The following is a 19,579-nucleotide window of genomic DNA, read 5'->3' on the forward strand; positions in this document are numbered from 1 at the left end:
CTTGATTCTGACCTATGTCGCATTTATTGCGAGGATCTATTTGCGTCATTTTTCAATCATTTTAGATCAACCACTTGATTTGGGATATAGCGCCGTTTGTAAGTCATGCATGATTGTTGCGCAGACTTTTTCTAAGTCTTATCAGCCTAGATTGAAAGAAGCCTGTCTGCTATCTGCTGTGCGTCACCACAAATACCAGCATCAGAAGACGCCTTGGGTGTTCACTTTATGGTAGCAAGATTGGAGGATGTATAAGAAGGTGCCGCCGCTCTTATAGTTAATCATTACATGCTGTGCTGTACAAGAGTGGGGAGTTCAACTAACGTGCAACGTGCGATCTTTTGCAAGGCTGGGTCGCAAAGTAGTGTAAAATGAGAGCTGTTGATGCTGGGTTTACTTAAGCGAACGGAGAAATGTGCGCAATATTTTTATGCATGATTGCACTGGGTAAAAAGCGTAACACTCGATCTTGTTATGCTCACTTTGCCTGATAGCAGACAGAAGTTGCAACTTGTTGCACTTCTACCTTAAGTGTGGCGTCGCTTCCAGTCTAACTGATGTTTGCAGAGAAAGATGATCACCTTACTCCTTGGCCAAACCCCACAGTTTGACAAAAATAGTGACGGGTAATCGTCGGCCGTCACCCAGCTTCCATTGGGTTAGCCATGTGTGGTTTCGGTCCAATTTTATGTGGCAATCCTGGACCATCAACTCAGTGGAGTGCACCGATGCAAAGGTCTGGAATCACTTTTCAGCCACGCCTGCATTTAATGAAGCACTTATTAAACAGTCATTAGGGCTCTGATATTCTGCCAGCTATGCTTATAAACAGACCCATCTTCCAGCACACATTCTAAATAGCCATTGCAGACAATTGCACACATAACTAAAATGCTATTCGTGGTTCTATTAAGTAGTTTTGTCAGGGAGCCCTGCTTTTTAGAAAGTTGGTAGCTTACACCTTACTTGGGGTCAGGGTGTTCCCAAGTAAGGATTCACAAGAGATTTGTGCCTGAGAAACCCATCATCCTCTGAGCTGAAAGTCATCTCCTGTCAAGTAAAAAAGCCACCTGACATTATTTCAAGAAGCGACAGATTGCCACAAATAGACAGACCTTTGAAGAATTGTTTCTGCACTCTACCAAAAAGCATCTTGAAACCAGAACATCAAAAAAAGAAGAAGAAAAACCCTCCTGTTGGGGTGCGCTTCAAAGGACAGAGGGTTTTCAGGTCTCAAGAAGGTCCTTTTTACCTTATAGGCAAAAGCAAATAAAGACTGCAGCATCACAGTGAGCTCTCCAAAGATTAAAAAATTTGGAAAGATCCACTTGGTGTTACAACTTGAGATGAGAATCCTTCTGTCACAGCATCTATCTTCAATGGTTCTCAATAGCAGGCCTTTTTCACAGCACACATCTTCATTTGTCATGCAGTTGTAAAGTGGAAGCAGCTATTCTGAGCATAAAACTCCCATTCATTTTCCTTTTTCCAGTAGGTAGGACTTCATGACTCACACAGAGGCACCTCTGCAGCGCTCTTGGTTGAATCATCGGTGCAATTAAAAAAATATATTGACTGTATAAGAATCTATACATTGGAGGTGGGGTTGGGGGGGGGGGGGGGGGGGGGGGCATTTAACGAGCTCTTCCAAGATGCATTTTCATTGCAAACTGCTGCCTTTTAAACCTTGAGATGTGCCCTAACGACACGCACACGCTCACTTTATTGTGTTGTGCTATCTCTGGATGATGGCTTCCCCTCTATAGAAATTTTAACTGGATCTCCACACTTTCCTCATCTATCATATTTGTGGTTATGATGGTGTAAAAAATACCCTCAGATACAGCAGGTGGATGCAGGGATGACGAAGGGGTGGATTTAGCGGGCGCACACGTCACAGGGAAAATTTGCAGCTCAAATTGAGAAGTCGTGTTTGGTCTATTGTTTGAGGGTAATGAGGTGTGCTACATGGACTACGCAGCTCAGTTTGATCGGGCCATCTTATTTCTGGTAATAGTGGCTATGTTTTATTCAGTAACAAGGTGGCTTCGGTCATATCAGCACCCTAAAACTGATGCGGTTAAATGGGATTCAACCTTTCTTAGTGTGATGTGTGAAAAAGGCCCATAAACAAGTTCTGGTGTACATCAAAACGAAGATCACATCCCCAGAACTAGTCCACATGCCCAGACCCCTACTGCCTTGCTCATGTTGCTAATGACCCCAGTGCCTGCCCCTGTGGGTGGTGTCTTTCTGGGAGAGAGGCCTGGCTCCAGGCATGGTCAACCAGCTCCATTTCATTCCGGCTTTCTAAGTTGAGCTTTTTCCGGCATCTGGATGGGATGATTCCTGGTTGCCTGTTTTTGGAGGTGTTCCTGGCACTCTGAGAAGAGACCCTGGGGTAGAACCAGAATGCTTTGTAGTGGTTATATTTCTCATCTGGCCTCCCTCGGGGGGAAGTGGAAGGTGTGGTGGGGAGAGAGATCTCTGGATTTCCCTGCAGCATGACTGTGGATAAGTAGAAAATAATGGATGTATCAGAACAGATAGGGATAGGTCTGAGTTTCACTCACATCAGTGTAGTTGTGCTTTCTCATAAACCGCTAAACTGAATACACCTACATTTTGTGTTTTTGTTAACAGTCATACCTGCTGCTTTATTACTTGTAGCTTTACACACAGCACACTTCACAGAATTACTCCTGTCTAACAAACAGAAAAGCCAGCATCACTGAAACTTTAGACATCATGCACTTTCACCTTTTTAATTGAGTTTAAAGTGAAACTATCATACTATTGTCTGTGCAAAACCCACAAACTCTGATAGTACATGTGTGTCTTAGAAGAGGTTCCTGTTTAGATTAATGATTAATATGCTGAGCACAGTTAGTTTTTCTCATTCTGTACATTCCCATCACTTTCATCTATCAGAGTGTGCACGTAAGCACGGCTGCCTTTGTAATGCTGCTCAGTCTAATAACTAATTCCACGTCTCTGGCTCAGAAACCTCAGATGTGTATGCATGTTTTATAGGATTGCTAAAGGTGCATACACATCTGAGGAAAGAAAGGACAGCGCCTTGTGGACAGGAGAGCTGTTCACTGAAGCAAAGGTCCAGGTTGGGCTAAAAAGGAACACGCTGGTGGAGCATTTTGTCTGACATTGCTGGAAATGGGAAGTTGGCATGTGTCTTGAATAGCTGCAATGGGAGATGATGGAAAAATTAAAGGCACCCCATGACACAATATTGTCACAGTACTTTAGTCCCAATTTTTTTTACTTTTTGCAGTATGCAGAGTATTGCAGTATTGCAATAACACTATCTATCTATCTATCTATCTATCTATCTATCTATCTATCTATCTATCTATCTATCTATCTATCTATCTATCTATCTATGTCATGGTCCTGAGTCTGAGGACTCAGTGTTTTGTGTTTCCTTATGCTTTTGTTCATTCCGAGTGTGTATTCTGTTGTTATTTTGCCATTTGTTAGGTTTCTGTTCTTTGCCTGCCTGCTCCCACTTCTCTGTGTTCCCTCTGTCTGTCCATGGTGTTATTGTGTCTGCTCATGAGTCTGCCTGTCAAGTTCAGTGTCCTGTCTGGTTCTCTGTCTGTTAATTTCCTGTTTTATTCTGAAGGTTCATGTCTGATGTGAGTGTGTTCAGTTTACATTTCCCCTGTCCCGTCAGCTGATTTCTCCCAGCTGTGTTGCCCTCCTGTCTCTTATCCCCTGATTACTGGTGTGTGTATTTAAGCCCTGTGTGTTCTCCTGCCTGTTGCCGGTTTGTCTGTATTACTCCATGTAAGTCCGTGCTTTTCTGCATTCATCTGTGTCTCTCTGCGTTTTTGTATCCTCTGTCAGTCTGCGTCTCTCTGCCTTTCACCCCGTGTCCTGTGGATTTCTAGTTGCTCTTTAGTTTTCCCAGTTTAGGTTTCCGTTAGTTTGTCTCATTATTCGTTTTCTGTTCCTGCCACTGACACCTTGTAAATAAACTCCACTAATCTTTTCATACACTGCTTGCTCTTGGGTCCTTTTTCCAACTCCACACGGCTCGCCTCGGCAGCCGTGACTAACTAACTAACTAACTAACTATCCATCCATCCATCCATCCATCCATCCATTGTCTCTGTTGGTTTGATCCAATAAGATAAAGTTATCTCAATTTAGTCATTTTCCTTTTGTTCTTGCAAAATTGTTGTTGAGCTTGTCAAGAGTACCAACACTGTCACTAAAACCTGCCATAAATGTTGATATAAGATAGAGTTTATAGCTGCAGGGAGGGTGCTGTCCTATTTTTACGAGCGTGACTGAGCCATTAGCTTGGCAGCTCTGTCAAGCTAAGTGTGTCCAGTGTTGGATGGATGGTTTTTCAATTGAGTCAGTTTAATGTAAGTCTGCTCCGCTAACATTATGCATGAGATGAGTACTATTCCCAGAGTACTTTCATTTATTTACAGTTTTTCTCAGTCGCTTTGGTGCGTTTCTCAGAACACCATTAACATTTGCACAGCAGTTAGTGCATTTCCCAAAACAATTAGTGCAAACTGCAAAACCTAGTGGATAGCCTGCAAAAGCACGTCACATGCACAGAATTGATTATCCATACCTCAAAAGCAAGTATCCATGTCAACGAAACTGTCAGTGCCATCAAAATGAAAAGTCTTGACACCATCTTTATGAACAAGATAGTCAAATGGCATTGTCATGTTTCCACTATGACAGTTTATAATTTCAGTGTTTCCCATTGCAAAAACAATTGGTGACACCTGAAAATGCTGACGACAGCACTATGGCCTACCTGTACAGCCATCTGAAATGTGCAGTAAAGTCACTGTAGATGTTATGGGAGTCATGGGAGTAACTGAGACACTGAATACGTACGTTTCACATTTCCATTGTGTAGAAGTGTTTGTAATCCTACAGAATTGTGCAAAAGAAAAATATGCTACAGTCACTTGTTCACTGTAGAATACATGTAAACATAAAATCACCAATTTGGTAGAGCCTCCTCATGAGTGACAGCTGTAATTCACCTGAGATCAGTTGTTCAATTTTGGAGACATTTCCAGGAAAAATGATACAGAAAGGTATAGGATTTGCTTGACAGATGGCCAATATTTGGCATGTGATAACTAATTCAACAATTTTGTGTGTGATGACTTAAGCAATGGATGTATGACTATTAGTTTTATTGGGAACGACTATTCAGCATCCATAGGTATGATTACTTTTGACTGACATGACATAAGCAAATGGAAATGTCAGAAAGCAGCAGGGAAATGTATGGAAGCAACTGATTCATGTCCAAAATCATTTGCAGTTTGTTCAGAGAGAGGAGAAATTGCTACTATGATGTGCACAAATGACTGAGTGTTGTGGAGGTTGAACTAATAGTTATGAGAATTTCAATTCTGATCTGAGAAAAGCACCAAAGCGACTGAGAAAAACTGTAATAAAGTAACAACATTTGGCGTCCCTGCATCAATACAATATTTTCAATTCAATTCAATTTATTTTATTTATACAGCTCCAAATCGCAGCAACAGTCGCCTCAAGGTGCTTTATATTGTAAGGTAGACCCTACAATAATACATAGAGTGAAAAACCCAACAATCATATGACCCCCTATGAGCAAGCACTTTGGCGACAGTGGGGAGAAAAAACTCCCTTTAATGGGAAGAAACTTCCAGCAGAACCAGGCTCACCACACACAATATTTGAAAAGTATGTTGTCTCGACTTTTTTTTCCTCCACCCCTGGTAAAAGTAGACCATCTTGGATATAGAAATCTAAAAGTAACATAAAAATAATCAGAATCATTTTTATTGGCAAGTTTGTACACAAATCAGGAATTTCTGTGGTACAGAAATAGAATATAGAATATACTAAATTTTCAGTGCATATGTAATCTATACATCTCTATGTAAATATTAATATAAATGCACACAATAGGAGTATGTACTAACTACTTCAGATATTAGAATGCAAAAGAAATTGTTGGGTGGGGTGCAAAATGTGACAAGACTCTAAGGTGCAAAGAGCTCGTACTGAAGTTTAGTAAATGTGTGAAGTAAGTGTGTTGCTTAACGGAGCAGTTGTTGGGTTCTGGGTTTGAGCCATAGTGTCTTCACAGTCTCCCTTTGTTCATGTGAGCTTTCTCCAGCAACCTGTAGCAGTCCAATGACGTGCATGCTAGGTTCCCTTGTGATGTGAGTATGTGGGTGTGAATCAGCCCCAGTGTTCCTATCAGCCAGTGTAAGCTCTATTCCCACTGTGACCCCAGTTAAACACGCTGTTAAGAAAATGTTGCACTGTGTTCATCTGAAATGCTGCAGGAACAGTCACCTAAAATGAGCCGCAAGAAGATTGAGCTCAATCTCTGTCGCCTCTCACCTACACACACCTGGCCAGTTACAGTGTGAAGTGAGTACCAATGTTAGATTGTCAGTTTGGGGGAAAATCATAGAAATAATCTGAAACAATCTGAAAAGCAGCTCAGACTGACTTCCCAAATGTGGGCATGCAAGAGGCTGGAAAAGTACAAGAAAACAAAAATTGCAATGCATGCTTAAAGTTTGGCAAGGCTAAAATTTGCAAATACATAGTCTTTAAGCCAGAATTGTAGTGCACATGTGCACTGATCAGTTTTATAATTCTATGAAATCAGCACAGGAAGGTTTTCAGTTATGTGGCAAACTGAAACGGAAATGTACAAACTTGAAACAGAGAAAACTCTGGTGTCAGTGAAACAAAGAGCACAGAAGAAACAATAGTTGTGGCTCCAGTTTAATCATAAATTAGTCACATTTACCTGCAGAGATAAACCAGAATTTACTGTCATACTCAGCAAAGGCAATGAGTCAATTTTTACTTTATAACACTTAAAATAAAAAATGACAATGTTCAGGGCAAATAGGGTAGCAACACACATTTACTTAGTTCAACTCAAAAGAGTAATATATATATGTGTGTGTGTGTGTGTGTGTGTGTGTGTGTGTGTGTGTGTGTGTGTGTGTGTGTGTGTGTGTGTACATTTATATATGGTGCAATACTACAATATATAGATAAACATGTGAAGCTCTTTGGTGAAAGCCAGTCCATGTTCGTGAAACACAGTGTTTAAATTATATGTAGACCTGCACTTTCTGGATCTTACAGTCAGCAGAAAATAGGACAAAAGTTAGACTGATGGGCAGAGTTAGCAACACAGAGGAAGGAAATATTCAAAATCTTTGGTATTGATTGGTTCTGACATCAGGGGGAAAAAGTGTTGTTATTAGATCCTGGGTGTCCGCGTGTGCCAGCCCCACTTTTTAGGAAGCTAGGTGCTACTAAACATTGGTACTGACAGTTTCTACACATATTGTCTGGACAAACATGAAGCCGAGCGGTAGATTGAATTTTCTATTATGGCCCGGAGGGAAGTTTAATAATCCATGATATTCTTTCTCTCAAACCGACTAACAGCAGGAATTACAACAACTCAAACTGATGCTTGAAGCACAGTTTTCCTGTCCAGCTCTCTACATCTTGTCCCCCTGAGCTACTGCAGCTTGTAACTGACAGGCGTAATGGCAAAGCCGAGCGGCAAAGAGTAATAATCCGATGAAGTCTAATCCAGTCAAATGCTGCTCGAGGACGAGATGGCTTGTGCAGCGTGCGACTTTGAAAAGGCAGCAGGATCCTCTGCTGAGGTGATGATTTTACCAATTTTACACATTACGAGGAACACTTATCCGTCTTATGGGCTCAGGAAGAGATAATTTTACAGTGATGGAGGAGCAGAGTTTAATCAGGAGATTTCTGATTTCATCTTTAACGCCCAGACTGCACTACAAACTGGAGGTTTGAAAGAGGCTCCAGAGAGTGAATGCCATTTATGCGGTGCTAAGTTATGGGGAGTGTAAAGACTCGGGGCTTCGGAAACTTGACCTACACTCACTAGCCACTATACTGGGCCAATACTGACCACAACCTTCTTAGTAGTCAAAAACAGACCCCCTGCATAGATTCATCAAGGTGCCAAATACGTTCTTCAGGGAGTTGTGCTGCTGATTTGCCAGCTGCAAATCCATGATGTGAATCTCCTGTTCCACCGCATCCCAAAGGTGCTCTGTTGGAATGAGTTCTTGTGACTGTGGAGGCCATTTCAGTACAGTGAACTTATCATCACGTTCAATAAACCAGTTTCAGATAGTCTGAGCTTTGTGACACGGTGTGTTATCCAGCTGAAAGCAGCTATTAGACGATGGTTACACTGTCATAAAGAGATGGACAGCAACAATACCCATGTAGGCTGCCAAGTTTAAACAGTGCTCAAGAAGTCCAAAGTGTACCAAAAACTTTCCCTCTTTACAGATCCCTATCAACCTGAACATTTGACACAAGGAGGATGGATCCATGCTTATATTTTGTTTACGCCAAATGTCGATCCTGCAATCTGTACATCACACCAGAAATCGAGACTAATCAGAGGAGACAACATTTCCCAACCTTCAGTCAGCTGGTGTGGTCTTCTGCTGCTTTAGCATTCAGAGATGCTCGTTTCCATGCCTCGGTTGCAACAAGTGATTATTTAAGTTCCTGTTGCCTTCCTATTAGCTCAAAGCAGTCTGATGCTTGGTTCAAACTTCTGAGTTCTTAGCCTGTGATTGGTTGATTGGGTGTTTGCATGAACAAGCAGATGAGCCAGTGTACCTAATAAAGTGACTGGTGAGTGTGTACCACAGTAGAAAAGTAAAAGCCAAAGTATCTTAACTTTAGCCATTAACTAGAGTTTAGTTCAGTTTGAGGTGCTGGGAGTCACACACACACAAAAAAAACACTGAATCCCAACACCAAATTAATGTTAGCTTTTTTTAAAATCATGTATTTATTTTCTATTACCTCTTTACTTTAAGGCCGCCTGAGTTAATGTAGCTGGTTGTGTATGTCCTCAGAAAATTAAAGCGCATGGCTGGAGGTGTTTTCACAAAGTAAATTCAGCAGCAGTTTTGGATCATTACAAGTTTTAAGCGAAGTTTAAAGTGCTCATCTGCCTGATATGCCATCTGACGTGATTGCAGCACTGTTTCCTCCTGTCCCTATCTCAACATCAACAATAAAACACAAGAGTAGGGCAATGGTGTCTGTTTATGTGGTTTCAAAGCTGATTAGGCCCGTGTCACTTGCTAGATGTACTATTTAATCTTACAGGTAAAAAAACACATAAGCTCTTTGTCGTCTCCTGCACAGTGCATGAAAAAAGGAAAAGAATCAGTGGCTTAAAAAGTACAGGAGAGTCATTTAATTGAAAAACATCTGTAAATACACAGTGCGTTCTCTTAACTGCGTAACTGGCAGTAATAAAATAACATTTGTCGGCCTGAATTCCACCCATAAGTTTATGTGTTGAGTCTAAACATTTATTCCTGAATATGAGATATTGAGAAGCACTTTGAGTCAGTTAGAAACTTCACCCCAGCCCATTGCCAATTTTTTGATTTATCATAGTTTATATGAGGCGCTGAGGAATGTCCACGTCTGCTAATTTGATTTGCCTTTGAAGGGGAGACGGCACATTTTGTCCCTGCTGTTGTTTGTGCAATATTTTCTGTTTATTGTGCTAGGTTTTATTATTCTCACAGCATCCTTGGAACCCACATGGGCTGAACACTCTGCGAGAGAGAGAGTCAAGAATAATAATACAAAAAAACAGCACATCAAAGTAATAAAAGTGCTTTATCATGCTCTTTTCTGGCTCGATAGAAAGGCTCATTAGGCCTTTTGATGCCTCTGGCATGCTCACCGATCATCAGTATGTGGTAATGCCAGGTGGTCTTAATGAGTCGTGTGAAGTTCAATAATATTTTTTTTATGCTTTTATACTTTAAATCTCTTTTTTTATTAATGTGCTACTAGTTAGTTTAATGATCAACTTGGATTTATGTTGAATGTAATAACAAGTTTGATGAGTGTCACTTTAACACCTCTTCTCTATTGTTTCTTTCTTCCTTCCAGCTACTGTTTGGCTGTTGCAACGTTTAACCAGCATCAATGTCTCGGCTTGAGGTAAATAATTTGGCCGTTTTCTTTGTGCACACACACAAATGCAAACACACCCTTTCTACTTACCTTATCAAGTTTGTTGACTTTAGCGATAAGTGTATAATATCCAAACCTCATTGTGACTGTGCTGCATGTGTGACACATCACCTTCCTGTCAGATGATGACTGGTTTGGACTGCCCCGCAGACGTAAAAAGGTTTATCTGTGCTTCAGGGCTTTGTTCACAGTTAGTTAATAAAGACACTGAAGAGGGGGGCTACTAACAAACGCATGCACATTTAAAATCTCTTGAGCGTAGAGAGAAACACTTCAAAAAGGCTTTTGATAACATCTTAATGTAAAAAGTGTGAGCTTGCTTCAAAAGCTCTTAAACTGGATTGAAGCCACACAGGAAGGTTTAAAAGTTACACCAGTGAAAATTAAACTCCACAGAGAGGTTGCGTTAATACTGTGAGATTATTGAAAGCCGACTTTCACACTCACTAAATCTTCACAGCAGTTGAAACTGAAACATTTCATATTTCCACCTACTCATCTACCTAACATCCGGACGATCTGTTGGGTTTGGATTTTATTGCACAGCAATTTTACACCTCAAGAATAAGAACATGAGTAAAAAGGTTGAAAACTGGTATTTTGTATGTTTTTTGAAGCTTTAGTTGCACCTTTGTCTAAATGACACCTGCAGCAATAGAAGTTAGTTCACAAAGCTGGAAACATGACAGCTAAGCAGTAAATCCTGTTGCAGTCAGTGTATTGTAATGTAATTTGTCCAAGGACGTGTCCACGTGTCCACAAAAACAGGCACAGAGATGCCTGCACGGACCCTCGTGCTCACTGTCTGACAATGAAGTTTACTTAGTAACTCAGACCTGAGGTTAGAAAACGTTTGTTTTTTTGTTTTTAGGGGGTTTTGGTAAAGTTGGACGCTTTCAAATGAACAGAACACTTAACGTGTCGGCTCAGACAGGTAAAGTTGACTTCAGGTCATCCCAGCAGTATGCACCATGTGCTTTCTGCAGTTGTCCTCTGCAGGCTCGCAGGAAAGCCACAGCACCTTTTACTTGAAGCTTTACAAGCAGTGTTAAGGTGTTTGCTATGTGTTCATGTATACACACACACACACACCCAGCAGGGCAGCACTATGCCCTGTGCTTTCCTGCCATCAGTATCAGTATCCTGTCCAAGAATACTTTGGTACACTTTGAACTTGGAATTGAACCAACACCCCTTCAATTAAGCAACTGAGCACAGACTCCTGTGCTCTGTCCTGGACTGCACACAGGTACACTTAGACACCAAAATCAGAGCTTAGTTGTGATCTGTTACGGAAAGCACTGCAGGTTGTTGCAGAGCTGCACATGGAATAAAACTACTCTCAGCAACAAAAACAACAAGTCTTTTTCCAACAGGTAGAGGTGGACATCTGTTACTGGCCTCCTTTTTCCTCCCAACTATCACTAAATCCTTACGAAAGAGTAAATTACTGGGTTTCTTTTGCTAAAATTGTAAGATTTTGACCTCATTATGCAAAGAGCTTTCAGCTAACAGATGGTATCTTACTGTAAAACAAACTGCAGCATCTCCCTGTGTAAGTGTTATTTAACCCTGCGTGCAGCTTGCTGTAATATTTCTAACACTAAGCTTAGAAAAGTAAAATTGCTCTATGTTTGAATCCTGTTTACAGTTGACTGAATTACAGACGAACAAGCTACAAAACACTAATCTCAGAAATGTAACCACCTTACAGCCTCTGGCTGTAGCCGCTGGCTTTCATGTAAGTTAACTTTTGAAGTGACGTCTGGAAAATTTCAGCTTTCATGAAAACATGCTGTTTTTCTATCTGCCTGCAGAGTTAATCATGACATACACGCACCTCCAGAGGCAAAGAGGGGTCTGAGGGGGAGATATCTGATTGGCTCTATTTCTGGAGCGATGCTAATCGCGCTCTTTGCACCTCCAGGTGGCATTAAGCGTACAGGTGAACATTGCCAGTGCAATGATGCACAGATCACACAACGGGAAGGTTTGCTGAGCTCCCCTCCCCTCACCGTTATGATGGTTGGATTCAGTATTCATTTTCCCATTTTGAGAAACAGCATTGGCTGTGATTGCTTTCATAAGTTCAAGAAGGATCAGTGTGTCTTGTTATCTCTGATTACATCATTGTGCTATTAACAGGATGTGATGTGCATGTGCTGTGTTTCTTTATGTACCTGTGTTTCACATGTGAGAGCACAGTGCATAGATGCTTTGCTGTGTAGAGCAGATGGGAGCCCAGTGAATCGTGGGATACCTGTGGTGTTAAGCATCGGATGCTTGTTAGTCTGTGGTCAGAGCAGCAAGGTGTCTGGCCTGATACAATTAGCACTCTTAACACATGCTAATACACATTCTGAATATCAGGTCCTGCCTCGCTGTATGAAACCCCCCAATGTGAGATTATCTGACACTTCACAACCTTTTTTTTACTTTATTTGACCTGGGCATCTAAATTTGTTTAAATACTGTGGCAAATATACATCCTTCAGTAAGCCATAAACAAAGCCTGCCAGATCCTAAATAATGCACAGCGTCCTCCTGATGAAGAATGACACCCTTGTTTGTTATGAACACCAGGAGATGGATTATGAACAGCATTCCAGTGTTTATCTGGGGGAAAGTGATTGGTGGAAGGGGTCCAGAGCCAAATTACAAGGAGCTGTCATGTGACACGCACGCTTTTGATTGACTGTGGTTGATGCTGATTGCCTCATTTACGCAACAGGCTAATCAAGTCATTTGCCTAATCAAAAGCTAGACAGGCAGAGAGAAACAGAAGGGCCTAGATGTAGTTTCAGTTTATAAAACAAATTATAAGAGCATAAACCCAGAATAAAATAAAACTATCACAATGGAAATAAATTTATTAGCAAGACTTGCTCGAAAAGCCACAGCAGATTGCAGACAGTCTTTCTTTGGATCTTTCCACTTGGATCATTTTAACAACAGCACAGAGTGTAATACTGAGAAATTCAAGCTGTCCCAGCTCAGACTGAAAATTTTACTTCGATGTTCTGGGTAGATTCAAATTTATAACGTGTTGTGATATGTGTGAAACACCACTTCATGAGCAACCATATGCGTGAGATGATGTCAATGCAGCAGTATGCTTGCTGATGCAGTGGTTCCTCTTTTTTTTGAAGTGCAAATGACCAGAAAACTCTTTTTTTTTAATCTTTGCTGCATTGATCTAGAAGTCTGCCTCTCAGTGTGTCAGCTTACCATGACTGCAGCTGGGTGGTAGTTGCATTAAAGCACACTTGTTACTCCAACCAGCACTATGTGGGTCACATTGAGGTTCACAGATTTCAACTCATCACCTGCAGCTGTTTGTATAACCAGTCTGGTTTTAGCTATCAATTTTCATCATTGTTATTGGCAGGGAGACAAATTATCTTAAAGCGCTAAAAAAAAAAAATCCCCATTTCAAAAAGAAATTAGCTGGTGGTGAGTGTTGGATTGTAGTGTTATTTTATGCCATGTTATACCCCGAATTAAAGATTGTGAATTATTATGTAGTTTAGTTTGCATTTTCCTCCTGAATTAGAAGAAGCTGATAACTATTGCATTAGCTAAACTGATTTGCATTACATTAAACTGCTGACTTGTTGTGAATGAATGACATTGTTTTATGATGCATTATACTGCTGAGTTATAAGAAATACTGTTCGCAGAGAGTTATTGTCTTATTTGTCTGATTAGAAGAGAACAGAATATGCTGGAGTTTTCTGCCCCATCTCAGCAGGAGCAGATAAACAGGGAGCCAAGGTCGTAGCTTAGACGCCGTGTGAGAGAAAGCATGCGAATGTTTAGGCTTTTTATGATAAGGTGGAGGCACCAGACGCTATAAAAGTTTGAGCAATGCTCCACCATTTTGAGATCAGAGGCTGTCTGCATCAGTGTCCATCTCCCACGCGTATGTTCATTAAAATCATCGTTTGACTCAACCCGGCCGGACCAGTGTTGTTATTGTGGTTTTTTCTCTTGTTTCCATCCCCAATTTTGAACTCGTAACATGAGTCATTTCCCTTCTTGGCCTTACTGTACAGTGGAAGTCTTCAGTGGCTCTTTGAAGGCAATTATTGTGAAGAAGAAGTGGAAAATCTTGAGTTTTCTATAACAGCCCACAGTGACCAAACTTATTCTAGTACATACTGTATTATAGTAATAGTAGAGTATTGTTTGACCACTGTTGGATTCAGTTAAACTGAGAAAAGCAATGCAATTTTTGCAGGTAAAAATATTCATATACCGTTTATATGCTAAAAAGGAGGTTATTTTAGCCTGTTGCTAGGCGGTTGCTAGGCATGAATCATAAATTTTTTTATGGATAAGATGTTATAGGATGCCGTTGTAGGTGTATTAAGGCTAAATGAAACGTAATTTTTGCCTGTTGCTAGGCGGTTGCCAAGCAACGTGATGACATGATAATATCTGATATAGATGAGAACCTTCAGGGTCCTAATATATACCTGTGTGCCAAGTTTGGTTGCTGAGTTCCTGAAGGGCTTGGAGGACTTCATGGACAAAGGTGCAAACACACAGATATATAATATTGTTGTATTTTATATGATGCCTAATATTATTATTTTCCAAGCGTTTAGTCATAAATTGAAGTGTAGACAAGTAAAAGGTTAGGTGATTTAACCTCTTAGCACCTTGAATATCTGTAAAATTTCAACTAATTGAAAAGTTAAAAAGATATTTCAGTGTGGATTAGTGGAGGGAAGGCTGGTTTCAGATTCATATTGGGAGTTTTGCATTGTGGCAGGCTTGGTATTGATCAATCACAGATTTGTAAATCATAAACTATTAAACCAGTAAACGAATACTACTATATGAACTAGCTGATCTCCCTGAAAGATGAATAAGCTTGAGCTACAAACAAATCTGTATGTAACTCAAACTGCAGTTTTAGGCCCAATAATTTTTTCTACACTGGAAGCTTTAATGCACGACTGTTGATTTATCAGTTCTACTGTTCACTACAAATCCATCTGTACTTAACACTGAGCTGTGTTAAAGCCCTACTTGAGCACAGATGCAGTTGTGCTTTGGGTTTTGATTCTCGCTGTGTCCTCCCGAGAACAGACAAGCACTTCCAGAGAACGGGTGAGTCATAAGTGTTCATTCGTACCCTTGATTAAAGGGAAAGCGTGCCGCCATTGGGAATCAGCTCATTGGTTCTTTAGCAGCAGAGGCCTGCTGAGAACCCACCATCCCATCTTATCATGCACGAGGCCTACCGCCACCAACTCATTTTCACTTCCTGTGTGTGGTGTGGCAGGAGATCGGCCAGGTGATAACAGAGCCAGATGCTTCCTCCCCGGTTCCGATTGGCTGCGGGACATGTGTGTCATGTCAAAAAATGTGTTTAGGAAAATCAGAAAAGAACTGCTGTCAGGGAAAATTTCATCTTTAGAAGAAAAATATTAGATTTGTGTAAAACTGGCAAATGGTTGTGTGCAGGGACCAGAGAGAAATTTTGTTTTTGTTGATCAAAAGTCTCCATTTAGTCAACCAGGTTAATACGAGCAGTTAAATAAGTATTGCATACAGGTGTAGATGTTCCAAATCTCTGTGGTGTGCTCAGAGGCCCTTAGATAACCGTGTTACAGTCCACCTTTTTTGAACATGTCAACACGAAACCACAGTAGACTTTATATTACACAGCTGGGCACAGTCTGAACAACACTGAGTGTGCGAATGCTATCAGAAATGTGGGACTTGTTTCTGATGCCTGTGCGAAACAGATTTCCTATAGCTGCTCGAAGAAAGTTAGGAAACAACAGAGTAACTGACATGGAGGTATTTCTTTGGTACCCAATCCAATCGTCCGCCCGCTACCACACATCCCGCGTCAGTAGAGGAAGGGAGGCAGTTCTTGAAGTTTGCCTTTTTGACCACTGAACTGTGGTTTTAAAAGAGCCAGCAGCTCTTTTAAACAGCAAATGACAAACTGATTTTAATTCCAGGTCTGCACTCGCCAGGCCAGCAGGCACAAAGAGACAAACCAGACTTTAGATGCAGCACCAGGTCCACAGTCAGGAACATTTAAGCTGCCAAGATCTGAACAACATGTCAGATGGTTGGGCAGCTTCAGAATCCCCCACATCTTTACAATCTCTGTATTCTGCCAAAATCAGCTGTTTAACATTCACGCCCGCTGTCTATTGCAATCTCATAAATGTGTGCAGGTGAAAAAGGAGCCATGGATTTGAACTCCTGGTAAATGACATTTCCAACAGGGTCAGCTAATGCCATGCGGGGTACATTTTGAGTACGAGATGCATCGGTTTCATATCAGTCTGATACAAAGGTTGAAGCTATTTGTTTGTATTGCGAAGCAGTCTGCGACGATAGGTGCATGCTGTAGCCCAAGGTGGGCAGCAGGCCTGACAGTCATGTCATGTTTGATGCTTGACAGCACCGATCAGGGAAAGGAGACTTGCTGGATGGCAGATCAATATCCATCAGCTCCCACCGAACTCCACTCGTGAACTCAGTCGAAGCCCAAATTACAGCAGCAGAGGCTCAGAGCGACCGAAATGGACATGGATTTTTGGAGAATGTATATTTCCCAGGGTGCCTCATTCTCATTTGACCTTTTAATGGGGAGACTTGGTTATGTACTGTTTAAAGAAGACTCACAATCATATGTAGTTGTTTGTCAGGCAGAGTAAGCTGCTGTCTGCCCACTCGCCTGTTGACTAATCACTTTCCACTCATTGGATATTAAATGGTGAAAAAAAGTCAAATTAATGCTCGGTCTGAAACCTGGAAAGAGTTCGTGCTGTGCCTGCAGTACCCTCGGGGCAGATTGGGCAGATGCCACGTGTCCCTGGAAAAATACACATACATTTATTTTAGTTATTTATTGAACTATTTCTAATTGCGACAGTGAAATAATTTCAGCTTTCAGTCTGTCACGGGTACACGCTTATGAATCCTATTTTCCATCCTAAACTGTGTACATGTCCATGCATCAACTGTGATGTATTGCAAATATATGGTAATTGTAACTGATGAGGTGATACTTCAGAACATTTAGGCTATTAAAGTGTCGTCTCTGTCCTTTTATTAACGAATCTTTGAGTGATTTGTTTGCCTAATTTCATAGAGTTCACTGTGGGGCTACTCAGCGGGAACCCTGTGTGGCCATTTGTGAAGCAAATTGAAAGCGGTATACAGAAGGCTTTAAAATGTACATTTCAAACGCACTATGGGAGGTTTATCATGAGCAAGAGCAAGCATCACCAGGAAAATGTAGACTTGCAAGTAGCTCTGTGAATGCTTTCAGCTGAAGCCCAGGATGCTGATTTTATCTTTGCAAATCATCATGAAACACAAAATACAGCAAAGTCTGATGAGAGTTTGGAAAGGCTACTTTTTGGTTTTGGCCTATTTACAGCTTGTTACAAAGTATTTCTAGGCAGGGCCAATTTCTTGCCAGTCCTCTCGGTGGTTTCACTCAGAATCACAACTGCAGCCTCCGGTGGCTGTGCTCCAGTTAGCTACAGCATTAAAAACAATATAAAAAGTGAGTAAAATGATTATGATGACACTTTTTAAGGTCTCAGAGTTGTTATCCACCAAGTGCACAGTCAGTTCTTGTAGTTAATCTTTGAGAAACGCATAGATCTGAGTGGTGAATCACTGCGCCTCAGGCATCCATCAACAGTTCACTGGAAGCCCATCCTTGACCATTTTTGGTAGCCTCTGCATAGGCTTCCAGTGAACTGTTGATACACTTTTTAGCATGCACCCTCTGACACTTTGGTCAGGAATGGATTGAGGAGCGTGACAAAGAGTTAAAAGTCTCAACTTAGTCACCAAATTCTCTTGAGCTTTAGATGATCTGGAAAAGCAGCTCAGCTCTATCCAGTCTTTACCTTTCAGCTGATAGAACTTAAGGTATCTGCTGCTAACATCTTCTGCACACTTTCAAAGGGCCACGCAGTCCATGTTTTGGCAGCACAGTACACCGTAATGTTGTGACTGATTTATGAGCAGCTTTCAAATGGCTTAAGTAAAATGGTTTAATCCTTTAAAGAGGCGTTCTGGACTCTTGTGTTGTGCTGCATTAGTTTTACTGGCTGTGAGTGATTAAACTTTCAGATGAGTGCGTATTCTGCTTGTTTCCACACACGTCACCTTGACTGGAGAGTAATATTACATTAAAAATATGTTTTTGCTTTTTCCTTTGGGATGCAGCATTTTCGGGATTCTATACCAGTGGGCAACCATGTGGTGCGGCGGCGTTTCTCAGGCCCACTGCTGCTGCCTCCGCTGTGGAGGAGACACTCCCATCAGGACCACTCATTCGATACCCGGCGAACATCTCAAGGACACATGCTACCGCTAGCCCGGCTAGAAGAGCTGTACAGTCTAGCACTGGCCACCCATGATGAGCACCGGTCAGTGACACACACTGTTTGTTTGTATGTTTGTTTGTTTTGCCTCTGAGGAATTCCTTCAGTGAACTGTGGATGTGGTTAAACAGGGGAAATTGCTGATCTTCCTTTTTCTGTGGGGCTTTGTTTATCTGTTAAGCTTCATCAGATGAAGCTTAATGCACAGATGATTCACACAGATGATGAACTCTGTGTGAAATGGAGAATAAGATTAGTAATTTTGAGACAACTTCTTTCTCTGTTCTGCAAAAGTTTTAACACACCCATAATTTCATTTTATTTTGCTTCCAAGCAGCCTGACTTTCTTACATTTTTAAGTGCACTTGGGCAACAGCTCTCAAGGCTTTCTGAAGGTCTTTTTCATTCATTTTAAGTCCTTTCCTGTTTAGTTGCTTTTTTCCTGGTTAAGCCACTTAACACTGACTCAAGGAAAGAACATGTTTGGTGTCTAAGCATAAAAGACAAATTGGGAAAAACTGTAAATTATATCTTTAGGAACTTGTTACAACCAGCCGGTAACAGAAAACACACCGACAGGCATGGCATAACATTTTTGCACCAACAAGTTAAAAAAGGCCAATTTTAAGGAAGGGAAACAAAGAGAAAGGCTGTCATGGTCTGTGTTGCATTTAGTCAGTGGTGATGGGGATCTTAAAGGACAGAAAAATACAGCGAGATTTTGATCCACCATCCAATACCATCTGGAAAGCAAGTCATTGGCAGCGGGTCATTTTTCAGCATGGCAAAGATCCCAAAAACACTGCCAGTGTATGCAGTAAAAGCATACCTGGATAGAAAAACACACACAGTCATGGACTGGCCCAGACCTCGGACCTCAACATTATTGAAGCAGTGTGGGATCATGTTGACAGAGAATGAAACAAAAGGAAGTGAACATTCAAAGATGTCCTTCAGCATGGAGAACTATTCCTGAGGACTTCTTAAAGAAATGACAAGAAAGCTGCCAAAGAGAGTTCAGACATACTGAATACTGAATTTCGCGTTCATTAGAATTGCACAAACTCGGTATGTCTCTCTTTGCACGTTTCAGCAAATCACCATAACTTTCCCAG

The 19,579-nt window shown here is 41.2% G+C and overlaps 1 protein-coding gene across 2 annotated transcripts in view; it reads left to right on the forward strand.

Moving 5' to 3' along the window:
• The window catches only part of LOC146558757 (3',5'-cyclic-AMP phosphodiesterase 4C-like), a 104,216-nt gene that overhangs the window by 2,069 nt on the left and 82,568 nt on the right, over window positions 1-19,579 (forward strand). Inside the window, exons 2-3 of one of the 2 annotated variants that reach the window (XM_085246478.1) lie at window positions 10,003-10,053; window positions 18,307-18,509. In XM_085246478.1, the coding sequence (XP_085102604.1) occupies window positions 10,039-10,053; window positions 18,307-18,509 (218 nt within the window). In that variant the 5' untranslated portion in view covers window positions 10,003-10,038. Of the gene's footprint in view, window positions 1-9,855; window positions 10,054-18,306; window positions 18,510-19,579 lie in introns of those variants that run through there. The other variant, XM_085246479.1, reaches the window with a different exon arrangement.

The sequence above is a fragment of the Mchenga conophoros genome, linkage group LG15 (assembly GCF_057382185.1).
Source record: "Mchenga conophoros isolate Kocher_MC1m ecotype Shallow Benthic linkage group LG15, M_conophoros_male_GT1.1, whole genome shotgun sequence".
In the NCBI taxonomy this organism is placed as follows: domain Eukaryota; kingdom Metazoa; phylum Chordata; class Actinopteri; order Cichliformes; family Cichlidae; genus Mchenga; species Mchenga conophoros.